The 18,003-nt window shown below is 37.9% G+C and overlaps 3 protein-coding genes across 5 annotated transcripts; all 3 read left to right on the forward strand.

Annotated features, from left to right (window-relative positions):
* The first annotated feature begins 1,938 nt into the window (after positions 1–1,938).
* On the forward strand, positions 1,939–8,574 carry rin (ras GTPase-activating protein-binding protein 2). Of its 3 annotated transcripts, XM_011304717.1 has the most exons (5): positions 1,939–2,132; positions 2,219–2,408; positions 3,099–3,307; positions 3,408–4,951; positions 5,036–8,574. In XM_011304717.1, exons 3-5 carry the CDS (start codon positions 3,210–3,212, stop codon positions 5,173–5,175), a joined length of 1,782 nt encoding a protein of 593 aa, XP_011303019.1. In that variant the 5' UTR covers positions 1,939–2,132; positions 2,219–2,408; positions 3,099–3,209; the 3' UTR covers positions 5,176–8,574. The 3 variants fall into 3 exon arrangements, with proteins under 3 accessions (XP_011303019.1, XP_011303009.1, XP_011303029.1); XM_011304707.1 differs by having other exon boundaries at positions 1,939–2,408; XM_011304727.1 differs by lacking the exons at positions 1,939–2,132; positions 2,219–2,408 and adding an exon at positions 2,583–2,690.
* Positions 8,575–8,977: 403 nt separating this feature from the next.
* On the forward strand, positions 8,978–12,282 carry SPARC (secreted protein, acidic, cysteine-rich). The gene is made up of 6 exons (XM_011304741.1): positions 8,978–9,116; positions 10,632–10,715; positions 10,792–10,974; positions 11,036–11,254; positions 11,336–11,686; positions 11,756–12,282. Exons 2-6 carry the CDS (start codon positions 10,644–10,646, stop codon positions 11,804–11,806), a joined length of 876 nt encoding a protein of 291 aa, XP_011303043.1. The 5' UTR covers positions 8,978–9,116; positions 10,632–10,643; the 3' UTR covers positions 11,807–12,282.
* An 876-nt stretch (positions 12,283–13,158) lies between these two features.
* Positions 13,159–14,764, forward strand: LOC105266522 (uncharacterized). The gene is made up of 4 exons (XM_011304754.1): positions 13,159–13,490; positions 13,602–14,114; positions 14,189–14,381; positions 14,522–14,764. Exons 1-4 carry the CDS (start codon positions 13,296–13,298, stop codon positions 14,617–14,619), a joined length of 999 nt encoding a protein of 332 aa, XP_011303056.1. The 5' UTR covers positions 13,159–13,295; the 3' UTR covers positions 14,620–14,764.
* Positions 14,765–18,003: the final 3,239 nt, after the last annotated feature.

Raw genomic sequence — 18,003 nt, forward strand, 5'->3', positions numbered from 1 at the left:
AGTCCACCGATATCTCCACTACAAAGTCGAGTTGCTTCATAGTTCGTTTCTACGATGAAAAAAAAGGAAGAATCGCGAGTAAATTCTGGGAGTTGTCACAAGTTTTTAATAAGGAGGGATCTGTTACGAGTGCTACTGGAGAACATCTGTACTCCGCTCTTATTAAAAGCTTCAAAGATCGAGGTATTCCAATGGAGAACATCATTGGCTTTGGTTCAGACGGATGCAACGTGATGATGGGGGAGTTTAATTCAGTCGCAAGCAGGCTGAAACGTGATTTCCCAGGAATTATTATTTTCAAATGTTTATGTCACTCACTGCATTTGGCTGCCAGTTGTGCCTGTAAACAATTACCTCGTACAGTTGAAGACTTAGCTCGAAATGTCTATAATTTTTTTCATGCAAGTGCTAAGAGATTATCTGGATTCTCTCAATTTCAAGTTTTTACAGACTCTCCTGTTCATTCATTGTTGCACCCTTCTCAAACTCGTTGGTTATCACTGAGCGCAGTGGTGGAGAGAATGCTGGAGCAGTGGTCAGCGTTACAATTATATTTCACAGAGCACAGATTTGAGGAAAAGCTGGTGATAGCCGAGACTATTCATAATGCCTTACATGATCCTTTCAATAAGCTGTATTTCTTTTTTCTGAAATGGGTGCTACCACTCTTCTCACGAGTCAATCAATACTTCCAGTCAAGTAAAGTGGTCATAACAGACGTGCATGACAAAATGACAGAACTCTACAGAGAGCTTCTTTGCTCGTACATGAAGAGGAGTTACGTAGTTTCAACAGATTTGTCAAAAATAAATCCTGAGGAGAGTTCACACTTTCTCCCAAATTCGCAAATATATTTGGGTGTTCACGTGATGAATGAAATGCAAAAGAGAGTTTTCATTGAAGAGAAAGATTTGACGAAATTTTTCCATGACAGATGCAGAAATTTTTTAATTGCAGGATGTCTTGAAATCAAGAAACGTTATGATTTCGAGAACCCTGTCTTGAATAAAATTAGAGTTTTCAAGCCTCCTGCTACCTTATCCCAAACTCTCAGAGATACAGTACCTACTCTTGCTCCATTACTCTCATCGCTACCAAGGATTTGCAAAAATGCTGATTTTCAAGCCATTGACAATGAATGGCGTGGGTTGCCTTCACATTCATATATCGAAGAGCACAAACAGCGCCTTGCTGGATTGGAAACGGATGCGTTTTGGAGCGAGCTATCAACCGTGAAGAATGATGATGACGGAGGTGTTCATCTATTCCGTAATCTTTCTGCGGTTGTATTGCAAATCTTATCCCTCCCACATTCTAATGCCGATAGTGAACGTATTTTCTCCAAAGTTAATTTAATCAAAACCAAGGCAAGGAACAAATTGATTGTTAATACTATTAACGGCTTAGTTCTATCAAGTCAGAATGTGAAATCATCGGGAGGAAGCTCGAAATTCATGCCATCCCAAGACATGTTGTCCAGGATGAAAAGTTCAAATTTGTATGGAGATGATAAGAGAAATAAGGAGATGAAGGCTATTAGGCAGCAGCCTTGTACCTCTGCTTCCTTTGTAGTTGTTAATGAGAGTACAGACGGATCAGTTGGAAAACAGCAGCCGAGTGACGAGTCTGATGATGAGATAACGTTCGTCTGATTTTTATACTTTTGTTCATTTCATATCGACAGTTTATCAAATTTTATTTATTCTGTAAGTGATATGCCAAATTTTAGCCGTAGATATCCTATATTTAAGATAATAAACTATTCATAGAAGATGTGAAGACGATTTGGAAGGTCGTTATTTCAAATTTCGCACAGTTTAAGCGGTTTCTACCTTACCATTCCTTGATACCATAATTTCCCAGCATATACCATAATTTTTTGGAGGGGATACCAGAATCCAGTCTTTCCCGTCTGGCAACCCTGCCCGTGTATTTCACCGGCTCATACGGTGTAGTGTATAATTTCAGTGTACAGGGTTCTGCTGTGTGCTGACACCACGAGTGCTCCTCCGGTTGATTTTTTTTTTTCAAGTAACACAAACAGACGGAATAAGAAATAAGCCATAACTATTCTATATCCCCCTCTCTCAAAAATCAAGTACTAAACTCTGGGAATAGCCAATAGGTTTAATGTTTGTACATTAATTTTTGTATTCAATAAATTTTTACCAATATACGTTTTAATCGTTAGGAGATTGTACATTTTTTTTTTGTCTAGAATTATTGAGGGTTAGTGGGAGCGTACTAGACGTTTGTTGTTTGATCCATTTATTACGTGGGAAATATTGCGAGATCTCGTTATTTTTCACGGTATCAGGAGTCCCGGCTCGATTCTAACCGACATTCCCAAGCTCGGACACCTCTGACACCCGAGGGAAAGAATTTTCCAGAGGCAATCACACTAGAGGGTGAGTTCATCTTGATATTTGCATAATAATAATAGGAATAAAGATATTGAGGTGTTGGGAGAATTTCTTGAAAGTAAAGGGATTTGGGAGTGGGTAGACGAGAATGTTTGTTAGGTCGGAAAAATTTTGGAGGAGTCCTGGGGATTTTGGCGCTCCCCAGCGTCCAAAAAATCGCCATGCTTGCGCCAGCCGATCCCTGGAAGTTTTCTCACTATCGCGACGTCATTTAATACGCCGTAATCCGCCAACATTTTACCTCATTAATTTTTTTATTTCTTCAGGGTGAGTGATTCCGAGTTTTTGGCTAAATAACGAGGGAGGGTGAGGGAAGTGTCTGAAGGCCGCGTGTGTGCGTCGAGACTCGGGAGAAAATTACGCCATGTGCCTCGAGTTTTAGACACACGCCAGAAGCCTTTGTCAGGGCTTCATTCATTCTCATTGTTATTTTATTTGTATTTTAATCATTATTCCTTCGACCTTGTTAATTCATTAATATATTCACGTATATGAATAATCATGTTCAGGCCAATTATCGATGCTTTAGCCAAGCTCTGATGACTATTTTTTTAATCTAGCAAATTAACAAAGCACACATTAATCTGGATATACGTTGGCATTGTCGTTTCGTGTCAGTAATTCTACGAATTTATAAATCAATGAAAATTGTTTGTATCCAAAATTCTCCCTTAGAGAGGAAAGTCGCTTCGCCTCACTCTACAGCGAATTGCAAGAGGACAACTGACCGAGTTGGAAGGAAAAAAATTCGCGTGGAAACTGTAATACCAAGGTGATATAAAGGAAATGGTCATGGAGGCAACCCCCTCGGCTCAGTCTGTTGGTCGTGAGTTTGTTCGACAATACTACACGTTGCTCAACCGAGCCCCAGTTCATGTACACAGGTAACCTCCACATATCCATACTTGGATGAAATATATTTTTTATCTATTTGATTGTTTGTTTATTTGTTGGTGTTTTTTTGTTGTTTTTTTTTATGTGAAGATTCTACAGCAACAAATCATCATATCTCCATGGAGGATTGAGTACAACTGATCGTGAGATTATTCCGGCAATTGGGCAGAAAGAGATTCATCAGAAGATTCAGCAGCTGAATTTCCATGATTGTCATGCCAAAATAACTCAAGTGGATTCTCAGGCTACTATGGGAGGTGGTGTGGTGGTTCAGGTAGCAGGAGAACTGTCGAATGCAGGACAACCAATGCGTCGTTTCACTCAAACATTTGTACTGGCAGCGCAGGCTCCAAAGACGTATTACGTCCACAACGACATTTTCCGTTACCAGGATCTCGGCTTTCCGGACGAGGAGGAGGGCGAGCTGGAGAGTGAAACAGGACTGGGTGAGGGTGGTGAGCGTGACGGTGGTGAAGGCCGATCTGAAGCTGAAGAGGACGAGAGTCATCATGGGACGACAGTGCAGACGGTTGGAGAGCAGCAACAGGCCCACGGCAATCTCATTCCAACTCAACAGCCAGCTCTTGCTCAACCCCAGCAGCAGCAAATATACTACCCTCCACCACCTCAGCAACAGGTCCACCCAGGCCTTCAGCCAGTGATCAACGGAAATGTTCACGAGGAGACTGCCATTATCAGTCAACCAGCTCTGGCTCCACCTCAACAGCCAGCGATTCAGCATCAGTATGTTACAGAACCAGCTCAAGAGTCATTCACTCAAGAACAGGACAGCACCCCGACAGAGCCCCCACAACAGGCACCTCAGTCCGTTGAGGAGGATATTCCTCCAGAGGAGACAAATGAACTGCAGGAAAGCGAGAGCTTCCAAAGCTCCTCGATCGAGCCGGAGGGTGACCTCCATGCTGCTGCCAATGGCAGTAAAGTTAGATCCTATGCACGAACGGTGAGATCCAATGTCATCACTGGTCATACTCCACAAGTCTCCAAATTGTCCATGTCACCTCCACCCATGTCCATGCCCATTGATGATCGAGCCATGGGAACGAAGACGACAAGTTCTACGACAGTTTCCTCCGGTATTATGTCTTCCGGCCCACCACAAATTCATCGAATGGCCAGTCAGACACAGCAGCAGCCACAGCAGCAACCACAGCCACTGGCCCAACAGCAACGACCAACTCGTGTAGGACCTCCTCAAAAAGAGAATCGTGGACGTCGCGAGTGGCCTGACACTAACCAGCTCTTTGTTGGCAATGTTCCCCATCAAGCGACAGAAACAGAACTCAGAAAAATCTTTGAACGATACGGCCGAGTTGTTGATTTACACATCCACTGCAAGGCCAATGATAGAGCTAAGGGCCCACAGGGACAGAACAACTCTGGGAGAGTACCTAACTACGGATTTGTCACCTTTGAAGATGCCAACGTTGTGCAAAAGGTTCTAGATGCACTTCCCATTGGATATCCTGATGAAAATGGTCTCAAGCTCAATATCGAAGAGAAGAAAAATAGACCGAGGGGTCCTGGAGATAATATCCGGTCGAATCAGAATGATGGTAATATGAGGTCATCCATGGGAGGACAGCAGCAACAATCACAACAGCGTGGTCCAGGTAAGGGATAAGAGGAATTATTTTTCTCAAATATACTCACTAAATTCAATCATAACAATGATTAAAAAAAAAATAACATCACAGGTGGCCCTGGTGGTCCAATGAGAGGCCCTCAACACGGTTCAAGAGGTGGTCGTGGTGGATTTCAACGTGGTGATGGTGGTCGAGGTGGGATGAGACAACAAAATAATATGGGCAGTGCAGCTTATCAAAATCGCCGTTAAAATCCGCCTCGCAATCTCTACTTTTCCCCATTTTCAAACTACGACGCCAATTACTTTCCCTTCCAGACACGAATCGACAAAACGATGAAAAACAAAAAAAAGGAAAGAAAATAGGAAAAGTTAAAAAAAAAGAGTACATATAAACTTAATTAATGCCGTTGGACGGATCAATAGAGGAGTAAACATACCAGAGACAAAGACACTATTAACCATGATGATGTTGATCATAAAGAAGAAACAAAGCAAACTCAATCGTTGACGAATGTGTAATCGAATCAAGTTTTTCATTTCGTTTTTTTTGGATGGAGAATGTTAAAATAATCCCCCCCCTTCAAAATTGTATCACGGGGCTTCGGAATAATTTCCCGGGCTCAAGCAATCCATTATCTATCTATCGATATTAACTAAAATAAATTCTTGAATTTATATAAAACAAAATGATAATTGTTTACACCTCATCAATTAATTGTTCTTACCTTCTGAAGCCCCGTGCATCGATCCAATTATTGTTTACATAGGACGCGCCCATTTCATTATTATATTTAATTTTTACGGATCCCTCGAACGCCGTCCGACCCTGACGGTCAACATAAACATCATGTGGATATAGCATACTATTTCATTTTGGTTTCTTGGGAATTAGAATGGCAAGTGGCAGAGAGAACTTCTAGATATTATTATTAAAATTGATTTCTAAAGGCTTTTAAGAGAACTGAGGATTGATAAATTTGGGGTGCATTCCCCACTTTCAGATCACGTGCCAATAAAACTCACACTGTCAATATTATCATTTTATTTCCCAATGAAGCAGTAATCAGTGGTGAAGTGGTAAAACGTCAGATTTGGGAAAAAAATGGCAAGACAATTTTACCGCATCAGAACTGAAATGATCGACATTTATTTTGCTTCGTAACAATAATAAGGCGAAAAGTGGTTCTTCATGTAAAAAATAAAAATAAATAAGCCAGAAAACGAAGTCAAGCCATAATAAAAGACATTGAAGGTACAGAATGATAAATCATACGAGATAATAGGCTTAACTTGTTTTAACGCACGTAGAGAATCGTTGCACCTCCCGAGTGTTAATTGACGAAGATATCCAAGTGATCAAAATATTTGGTTAAATATCGTGATTATTTGAATTCCTTCACCAACTCTACGGCTTTTTCACGATTATTTAAAGAGGAAATGAGAACATTTTTTCAATTGTAGAATTAAATGATGAATCCTGCTTCGAACTGCCGAGATCAATCGGCCGGTATCGATTGAATCATCATTAACTCGACAAAATAGAAACAAACACTTAACTGCAGCTGGTCTCGCCATTTTTCCCTTTTTCATCATTCAAAATTGTACATTTCCATGAAGAGGTCTATCAGAACTTTAGCCTTCCAATTTCCTCGATGAAATTATCGATATTGAAACATGAATAATACTTGCTAAATCATCACTAAATCATTATCAGGAAATAATCGCCAAGCAATCGCATCGTATCAATAAAAATATTATCATTGAAATAAAATTGACAAATTGAAAGAAAATAGCCCCTGCCCACAGTCGCAATTAAATTTCAACACTGAGAATAATTCTTTCAAATTGATATAAAATAAAAAATTACATCATCAACTAGTCGTACCGATGGATGAGAAATGAAACAGAATAATACCTGCAATATGGTTCAAGTGTTTTTCATTTCTCCTCTGTGTTTACTACCTGTTTACTAATAAATTCATTCTTATGTTTATTTTTATTAATTAAACGTAGACGTAGAGTTCACGAAGTAATAGACATTAATTAATTACTGTAGAGCTTATAGACATAACACGATGTGACAAGTTGATGATGGAAGAATTTTGTTTTCAAGAGAAAATTTAGAAAATTATACTGTATGGAACATCCTAATATGAGATCTCCACACAGTGAATTGAGCGTTATCTTTCTCCATAATCGAAACATTTTAATATGTAACCAGTGTGCCTATTCTCGTGCAAGATTTCAATAGGAAGGGAAGGATAAAAAAACCGCATCGGATTATTAGGTACATGTAAAACGATAGGTTTGAAAGAAAAAAACTGATAGCTGCAATGACGGTTCACTTTATCTCATCTTGCATCAAATAAAATTTGAACAATATCCATTTCTAAATTAATCGTGAAGGTTGCATGCCTCTTGCTTATTCTAATAACTGTGATAAAATGTAGCTGCAGAACAATAAATTGATGGAAAATTGAAGAATATAAATAATGAAAAAATGTCTGACAACGGCAAGATGGTAATAAAACCGATGAATAAATTTCCGAGGTAATTTGGGGAATTTTTTCTTCCAATTTTCATTCAATCGTCTCAAGCAGGGAGCGATAATAAAATTAATTCAATCATAAAGTCGATCAATAGTCGAGTAGCATGGAGAAAACGTTCAATTTTTAATCAGATAAAATGATGAATTTTTCTGCGATCTTTTACTCGTTTCCACTTTCATATTGAAAAATAGAGAAACGTGTGAGTGGTTTTTGTACCGAATATTGCGACTGTGGGCGACTATTCCTGCAGAATACGATTCCTCTGGCCTATCGTTTTATGATACGAAAAAGGAACATGCAAATCAAGATGAGGAGACGTAGTTTCACCTCTTTCGAAGCTCTCTCTTTAGGTTCCTCTATTCATCACAAATAAATTGATAAACCGGGAGTCAGTCGAACCTGCTGTAAAATATAGATTTGTCGCACTCGAGGGCAGGAGATGCATCGAAAGAGGCTCGTAATGAAACGATAATAAATTTATGATTAAACTCCATGAATTTTAATGGAAATCAAAGTTGAAAAAATTGTGATTGAGATCAAATGAATTGCAGTGTCTCAATCTCTTCTTTTTTACTTTAATGCCAAGTGATTCCTCTGATTGAAATAAATAATGAAAGGTGAGGAGTTTCTAACTCTCGTAACTACTCATTTTTTGTTCTATCGCAAACTCGAAAGAAAAATAAGAAGAAGGAAAAACAGCGAATTTCGTGGGTTTCCTTTTACTTAGAGTAAAAATTTGATAATGGAAAGAGAGTAAAACTGAAAACAACAAAAAAAAAACTGCAAAAGACAAGAAAATTAAAAAAATAACACGACACAATTAATTGTAACGACTAATTGAGGAACATTACGACGGTGATAAATCTAAGTTGTGAATTTTTGTAGAATATACGACATATTTTTAGTTCGACCAGTCTCAACAATTTTCTTTAAACAATTTCGTTTTTGTGGACAATGTTAAACTTGCGAAAAATAACCGATGTGTTGAGCCGTAACGAAGATAGAATACAAATTGAAGAGAAGATTACGAATAACAACAAAACGTCAAATGTATTGTAACTTTTTGCATTTAGTATAATATACCTATCTTACTACCAGATATCGTTGTATCCTTCATTTCGCCTTAAAAATTGATCTTCATCAACCAATCGTTCTCACAATCGAAGTAAAAAAAAAATGAAAATGAAAGAACTTGGTTTCAGTTTAAAAACTTAATACTGGTAGCCTATCCCCACGACCACAAAGTTCCTTCAAGAAAGGATTGCTAATGCACTACCCATTAACACAACTCCATAAAGATATTTTCAGAAATAGGGCGAAGGCATTCACAGAAAGATTGAACGATTCCGTTGAAATTTGCTACTTTAATTTGAGAGTTAAAATTGAAACGCAGAAGAGAGAAACGGTGGAGAGGAAGAGGAAGAATGAGAAAAAAAAGGTCGAAGGCGATAGTGTAACGCATGTGGCGGAAAGATCAGAATGGGGTAGCGTAGGCAGCGATGATATCATTTGGATGCTGTGGTTTAGACCTGGAGGGCTCATCACACATCAACGCAGTCACAACCGCTCCTCCGACGGTTTAACAACCATTTTCATTCTCTGCCTCCGTAACAACTCAGATCAAACGAAACTTCACAAAATGTGAGTAAACTATTTTCCCATAATGAAACCCATTTCATATTTACCCTGGTATCAAGCATAAATACAAATAAATTACACGTAAATATAATATCTTCCTCTTGCCTAGTCTTTTTTTTACCAGACAACTTTGATCTTTTAGATCTTTTAAATATTTCGATTTTTTCCCATTGAGACTCCTCATTATTTAATCACATAATTCATCAGTTCTTTTCATATTGTTTTCATTTATTTTTCATGGAGAAATTGTATATGCTAATTATTCGGTGAATTTAATTAATCAATGTTTGCTTGGGATTGGATATTATGCGCGTACTGATTTGAATATAATTGATCTCATATCATGCCTAGCTCTCCCGAGGGACAGAGTCCTCTTACTTTTACTTACATATGAAATTTTGGAATTCTATGTTGCTTGAGACAATAATTAATAATTAATTGACAAGTATTGCATATTAGATGGAAAAGTAATTTGAAGACTTATAGAATTATGTTTGATTAAAACAATTGCCCAAAATAATGATATAACGATACAATAAAACCGTAATGTATCCTATTAAATTGATTGCAAAAGGTTTAATATCCATTTTCATAAAGCCCCAGTGTCGGTGAATTGAGGGCGCAATTTAAAGTCAAACGAAAATTGTAGAATCATTCCCATGAAGAAGTATGTCATCGCTTTAAACGAGGAAAGCAGTGCCAGCGATAAAATATACATTAGAGATATTACGCTAGTTTTCAGTATCGGTTTGGATGAATGAATCTGGCGAATGGTAAAATTGTTGAGATATCCATTTGGTAAACAGTGTCGATGCGCGATATTGAACGTTCAACGAATGTTGCACGGTCCTTACGGGCTTTCTACGTTGGGGCTTTTTCACTGCTACGCGTACCTCCCTTCTAACGTATCTCAACATAATTCGTTGTATTAATACGCCAAATCAAGCCCACGTACTCGCATTCCATTCAATTACTTATGACAAGAATTATTTCACAAACTTTTCATTAATTTGCCAATTTCGTTTAATTCTACATTTGATACCTACATGCTATTGTAAGATTTTTCTCATCAATTGCATATGCCAGGATATAATGAGGATATAATGAATGAAATGGGTCACCGAATTAAAAGAACGTGCGTAACTCAATTGAGAGCAATCTTTAATAGAGAACAGATGAAGATGTATCATTTGAATGAAGATGAACGAGCTCACACCAATTCTGGAGAGGAAAATAAGATGACCCCCATGGATTTCCGCGGTAACGGCAATTCGAGTCCTTCAGTGGCAACATCATACAAAATGGATTGAAGAGATGATTTGCACTTCACTGATTGATCTAATATTCCAGTTCTGCTTTATGTTTCGACGCTCTCAATAATTATAATACATGCTTCTCATCCGCGGAGATATCACAAATTTTTATATTGAAAATTCCTTGAACTCTTCAACTCGAAGAATAACGCCGGACAGACCATTGTAATTGATAACAATTGTTTTATTTTGCTTTTGTTTTTAGAAGTTAATCAAGATGGGAAGGAAGCTGGAGTTGATGATGATTATTGTGCTCGTTGGAGCCTTAATCGTTGATGTTTCAGCCGAAGTAAGTTTTTAAAAGAAATAATGTTTTGGGTAAATAATATATTTCTTTGAAAAAAAAAAAAACGAATGATTATCAGAGAAGAAAAAAAAATCGTCGTCGGACAACGACAACGGAATCTCCGTTCCAGCAGGAAGTGATGAATATGCTGGAGGCAGACGAGGCTGCAGAGACTGGAAGTGCAGAGTCCGTGGAGAAGAAACAACCGATGCTAATGGACCCATGTATGGACAAACATTGTGGCGCAGGGAGAGTTTGCAAGGTTGGTGTGAATTGAGATAGTGTAATTATGAGGAAAATTAATTGAATATTGATCATTACAGTCGAATGATATGGGAATCGCCGAGTGTGTCTGTGTGGACTCGTGCGACGAGGAGATCGACCCCAGGCGCAAGGTCTGCACCAATTACAATGAGACATTTGGCAGTGATTGCGAGGTTTATCAGGCTCGATGTTTCTGCGATACTAACGATGCCAGGTGTCGCGGTGCCGAGTATCAACATGTCCATATCGAGTATTATGGAGGATGTCGTCAGATGCCGGTAAATTAAATAAACAATAAATAACGTGGAATCGAAATTTAATAGGATTGAATGATACTTCTGATCAATTCGTCTCAATAGATGTGCAAGGAGGACGATATGCTCGATTTTCCCAGGCGCATGCGGGACTGGCTCTTCAACATAATGCGCGATCTAGCTGATCGTCAGGAATTACCCTCTCACTACCTAAAAATGCAACGGGAGGCCGAGACTAATTTGACCTTACGCTGGACTAATGCCGCTATATGGAAATGGTGTGATCTTGATGGACACCCACATGATCGCGCCATTTCGCGTCACGAACTTTTCCCCATTCGTGCACCCCTCATGGCACTCGAGCACTGCATTGCACCCTTTCTCGATGGTTGTGATGCTGATAATGATCACAAAATCACCCTCACCGAGTGGGGAAAGTGTCTTCAATTGGAGGAGGTGATTAAACTATTCTCCCGTTGGCTATTATTGATTTGATTAAAATTTCATTTGATTGTTCCTTTACAGGGAGATTTGGATGACAAATGTGACGAGATTGCTGGAGCTAATCTGAATTGAAGCATTCTTACAAGATCGTAATGGCAAATCAATCAAACGGCCGGCCACTGGGTGTTGAGTCGATTTTAATAAAATCTGGGGATCATTGTTGTTCTGGAAATTTCAGACGGAAAAATGTGGAAAAAATGATAACTCTAGCTGGCTGACGAGAGCACAATCGTCAATCCCCATATCCCCGGACAACCCTCATCAATACTGGAGCTTCCACAAGCCGTAATACCAAAAATTCGATGCATTTCCATCTTTTTCATCGACCTCTTTACCTTCATTATAGAACACTCATTGCCATTGCGATCTTGGAATATTTTTCTCTTTCGAGAATGCCATTGGATTTTCAATTAATTTTTCATTTTTTTCAACGATAATTGATGTAATTAATGTTCACTGTTTTGGAGCATTTTTACTCATTGACATCCTATAATTTTTCTATTACTAATTACTTATATTGGTTAATAAAGAGTAATCAAAGATAAAAAGCTTGTTCATTTGAAGTGGTTACAGAATTACTGACTCTGAGAAGTTTTGTTTTTTTAGATTAAATTGAGGATTAATGGACAATAATTACTGAGCTCTTTTTTTTAACCCAAAAATGATTAATTCGATAAATCTAGGAGTGATGGACCTACTTGATGGTGAAAAAGTCCAATAAAATGATAAACAGTCACGAAACCTGTTGCACAACCTCTTCCCGCCAAATTTGGTAAAGAAAAAAATAATAAAGTCAACCCGAAAAATCTTAGCTCATTCGAATGTCCGTTGCACTTGTCCTCCACCACCTCCAGGTACTTGGCCGACAAAGGTCACCAAAGAGGAAAGCGGCCTTAATTATTCAATCGTATATCGTCAGTACATGTTTGTACAATAAGAATATTTGTTTGTACATTTACTCATTAATTTAAAAAAATGAATGAAGTTTTTACATGATGCTGACCAGAATTGAAAATTTCTCAATTATTCCAAATTAAGAGTCCAACTTGTGAAAAATCATTTATACATTTCGATTTTGATATTCCAATTGTTTGTACAATCATTTATAATTAATTATACTAAAATAAATAATTAGGATTTATCGCCACTCCCATAGTAGGCCATTCTCTGTATTACCGACCCGAGTGTTCATAGTTGTGTTTGTATGAATATTTGGCGAGGGAATGATAAGAATAATTACGAAAAATGCAATCATTAATTATGGAGGAGGATTTGAGATTGAAATAAAAGGGTCTGTTATTTTGTGAATTTTTAAGAGAAAATTATTTTTTGGGTGGAATTCTGGCGTTCTTTCACGGCTGACATCCCAGTAACCTGAGGAGATGGCGCCTGTTCAGTGTTCCTTGGAGATTTCGATGGGAAATCAAAGGACATTGTTGAATTGCCGACTGCAACGGGTTGATTTCATTCGCAGGCTCGTTGTCATGTGAATAAGAAGAGGATTTTTCAAAATTGTGTACGTGTGTCTCTGTAAGCTGTCGATAGCTAAATTAGGAGGAAAATGGCACGTATAATTAATCTTTATAATTTATCTGGAGTTGTGACTGACGTTTTGTCTGCGAACAAGGCTTACATCGAGTTTTTTCATGAGGATAAGTTGGACAGTGCTTTGTTGTCAAGCACTCAATTTTATTGGGAAGGAAAACACATTCCTGCTAATCGAGTTTTGAGTGATTATTTGAAGACGGGTTGTTTGGTATGTGTCTTCAAAGTATTTACATTTTAACTAAGCGATAAGTTTCTGAGGAACATGTTATTACGTTTTATCGCTTTACCTCTTTATTGATGAGATTATTGTTGGATCTAGGTGAAATTCTCTTGCGAGCCCCTTCAACACAAGAAAAAGGACACCTCCTACTCTTGGATCGTCAACACCTGCTGGTGTGAGGAGAAGAGTCCCTTGAAACGGATGATGATAAACAGAGGAATTGACGATGTTTGTGGGAAAATTAAAAAATTGGGAGGTCGTCATGGGATAATTTCGGTGTTCGATGGCACTAATTTCACTCATGATATCCTGTTCCTTGCAAGTAGATTTTACGTCGATGGAAAGAGATTTGCTGCTGGGAAAACACTTACTGCTGGGCTACACGAGGGTGAATCGGTTTTTGTTGATGCAATTCCTTGTATTCCTGAGGAGAATGAGGAGCACTGCGAGTGGTTCGCCACATGTGTCTTCAAGGGTCGAAGGCCCAAGATTGTCGGTGATAATGGACACGATAATGGGCATAAGTGGTCTCGAGGGACTTATGGAGAAAGTGGACATCATCCAGAGGAAACTGATGACTTCAGAAGTCAATATCTTGAATTTGTCAATCTGGTAGAGAGCTTTGTTTTTTTAAATTATCTGGAGGGCTTTGGAACTGATTTTTAATAATTATTTTCCATTTTCAGTATGTACACACCCCTCATACTGTCTATGTCACAGGGTTGGGGATGATTCTCAAGATTTTAGACGAGGAATTTGGAATCATCATGGGGGAAATCAAGAAAAACGTCTTTGAAACGATTCTTTTTCATCGAAAGCACTTCTTCTTATTCGGGATGAGTCTTGGATCTCAAGATATTAGTGGTTGGCTTTGTGCAGGTAAAATATCAGTTTTTCGTTTAAATTTCATGAATTTCTGGGGTTGAGGGCTTTCTCTGGGTATTCGAAAGACAAAATATTGAAGCAGACACATGAGTTGTTTCATGAATCTTTACATAATTAATTTATTTCTTTTATAGAGGATCGAGTGAAGTTTGTGGCAGTTGGTGCACCTCTAGGTTTTGCCACCAACTGGATAGCGGTCCAGGTTTCTGTTCCTCGAATACTCGATGAATGAAGTTCTTTCTAAAGTGTTATTATTTCATTAAGTTTTGATTATTCTAACGATGAAATTACCTTTTTCAAGTATTATAAACGTTAAGATAGATTGATATTACCTATTGTTCATGTATGAAAAAATAAAACAGATATTTTTCTCTTAAGTCTCGTTGGAAACAAAAGCCTGATTTATTCCTTTCCTCAATTAACATTCTGTGGAGGAATGGTGAATCTTTAAAATTTAAATTGAGTTTCAATGGATTTTCCATTTTTTTCTGTTACAGGAATTTTTCGTCCAGGAAATTCCCCGGACCATGACAAAAAAAGGTTTACGAGTCTCGTATTTGTTTCTTGTTAAGTACCGTAAATTAAGCAATTCGAATGCCAGTCCAACACCCAGACTACCCTGGAATTTCTCGCTGGACAGAATTCACTGACAGTTGCCGTCTTTACTCTTTACCTTCGATGCATCGGTGAGTGCAATATTTTTCTCAAACTCAACGTGGGCGGGCGAAAATTATCGTTAAGACTTTATGGACTGCGATTTTTTATTCCATTAAATATGGAAATTTCAAACCACTTGCGCAAAACACAGCCCTTCGAAGAAAATTCGAAAATAATTGGTGCAAATAGGGGAGAATATTGAAAGGTTGAGGGTATAATTATTTCCCTTTTTGCTGTAGTAAATAGTAAATACGAACTCCTTCAATTATCTCCTCAGAATTTTCTCTATATTTTCCACAAAATAAGATGTGATAAACGAGGAACAGGAAATGTAAAAATGTAAAGAATTGCGCCAGCGTCCGTGGATTTTCAAATTTCGGTAATTAAAAATTGTAGCAGCTCCAACAAAATTTCTGTAAACCCGAATTAATTCACCAAATAATAACTGAACGGAAGAAAGAAGAGAAGAAAATTGAGTCGGATAAAACTAAAAAATAATAATGACAATTCAAACGAATTATTAAAAATCAATCAGAAAGGAAAGGGAGGGGAAGGTCCCATAAATCTCCTAAAGCACAAAAATTAAAAAATGAATGACTCAACCAAATCAATTCATTTAATACCAATACGATAAAAAACGATGAGAATCAATTCCTACAAGTTAGGGGAAAGAAATTGAACATTTGCGATAATTGCCGGAGAAAAAATAATGGAGGTATTATAAATACTTAATATTGAACACCCAAATTTTTCCTGCGTTCAAATATTGAATAAACTCTTCTGGTCACTCCACGCGGAAGATTTGCCATTATTTAGGGAAATACTTGAAGAAAAAAATATAAATAACCCAACAACACAAACACCACTGGTAGACCGGTTGACCCATGTTGTTTTACAACCATATAGGGAGAGTCTCGGCTAATAGGAAGTATATCCTTGCCGAGGCGCCCGTCTGTGGGGCACCGAATACGCGCTGTCCGTGCACCTTTTGGCCTCCGTTTAAAAAAACATTAACCGAAAAAATAAAAAAATAAAAATATATCCCTCACCATCTAGGGGAGTCTAAAAGACCGTGGCAAATATCACAGACGCATTTAGCTCGGTTCATGGCCTACCCTGGAAAAAAAAAGAAATGAGAGGAAAAAATTGCAATGTGAAACTCGTCGCCAAAATTGCTGTGGGCCATACACTGCCATTTTTATTTTATTCTTTTTTTTTTCCATGTGTTTCTCTGGGGAAGTGGATCTTTGATGGATTTATTTGCACAATTTTTTTTTTGCACAATTTTTTTTATTTATTTTCCAATGGTCGACTGACCCAGTAGTTGCTTCCTCCTGTGACGACCTCAGGGAATGAACGTTTGATGTGGGGCCTTGGCCATCTAGGGAAGTCCTAAGGACCAGAACTGCATCTCCTTGTCCTCACCTGGGGTATTTTACCTGGGGTTCATGGACTCGGTGATGCTGGCCCTCCAATTAGTCATGGCTTTGGTAAACCGAGGACACCCCATCATTTTCAGATTTATTATTATTATTCGTTGAAGTGATCTCCTGAATTCAGTTTAAAAAACTTGATCTTCAATTAATATCTCGGTATTTATCGCTGCCACCTAAATTATCGTGATAACGTTTTTTGTGGAGTTCATTAAGACCCAGAAAAAATCCCATTACAAAAAATTCGACATCTCTTTCAGATTCGAAGGCATTTCTCGAAAACTCCACGAAAATATGAGACCTAACTCCACTGAAAATCCTGTACGACATCTCCACTGAGCTGATCGATTGAATCGTTGAAATTGAGTTTAATTTTTCAATTCCCTTATTTTTTTTCTGCCCCGAGTAATGGAGACACATTGTCTCGTCAATTTATTTCGCTGGTACCGGTAAAATCGATACAGCCAACACCTCGTAAAATGGTGAATGAAGTAATTCAGGTGAATTTCGTAATTTGGGAGTAAAAAATTGAGCACTTGGTATGTTTTTGATAAAAATCCGGCGCTTGGGGCTAAATCACCGAATCGATTTCCCTCCTTGAGAGATGGTGCATTAAATGCGCTCCAAATTGCCTACGGAAGAAACGAGATCCTCACATCCTCTTTTTTTTTTTTAATCTTTCATTGGCGAATGAGAGAACGACAGGAGGAGATTCAGTGCATAAACACGCAATAAAAATGTCTCTGCACGTGCGAATCGGAGCGCCGGTTTGAGTGTTGCCACGCGGTTATGCATAATGCATTGGTTTACCAGTGGTATTGCTGGGCTTGTCACAGAGACAGAGGGGAAAATAAGTTTTTAAAATACTGGGGGTACCCTTAAATGTCCAGGAGTGACACAAGTACGATTAACACGAGACTCAATGATGCCACTGGAGTAATTTGAATATTCAAACATACGAGTCATTCGTTATCACTCACGGGCGGTTTATCTACGTGAAGTTTTATATGTTCTGACAGTTATTGCGGAAGTTTCGAGGGATTTGATAGAATAATTTGTTACTCATGTGCGGAAACAAGTAGATTTTTTCTATTTTTTGCATATCGCTCATTTCCATTTCTCATTTTCCTTTTTCATTCGCATTCATTTACCATTCAGTCTGATAATCCGAATTGTATCGAATTTAAATCGAATCCATTCATTTTCAATTATTTATTGATTAATGGGGAATTAATTCGTAAAATCAGCGATTTAAAAAAATTTTTTTTTATCAAGGAATTAATTACGTTTTTGTTATCATGAAGTGAAATTAAAGTAAATTTAGGTATGAGTTAGGTTGAAAAAAATAATATCATTTTTTCGGAATTACTAGGAAATGGAAGAAGTGTTAATTCCAAAATGTTGTTTAAGAACTTATCTCAAGTGTTTTATCAGTTTGGGAATCAGAAGATGGAGTTATCAGATACCGTCGCGACCTTCTTCATTGGATTATTGGTAAATTTTTTATTGTGAGAATAATGCACTTC

Source organism: Fopius arisanus, unplaced genomic scaffold, assembly GCF_000806365.1.
Source record: "Fopius arisanus strain USDA-PBARC FA_bdor unplaced genomic scaffold, ASM80636v1 scaffold00002, whole genome shotgun sequence".
Taxonomy (NCBI): Eukaryota; Metazoa; Arthropoda; class Insecta; order Hymenoptera; family Braconidae; genus Fopius; species Fopius arisanus.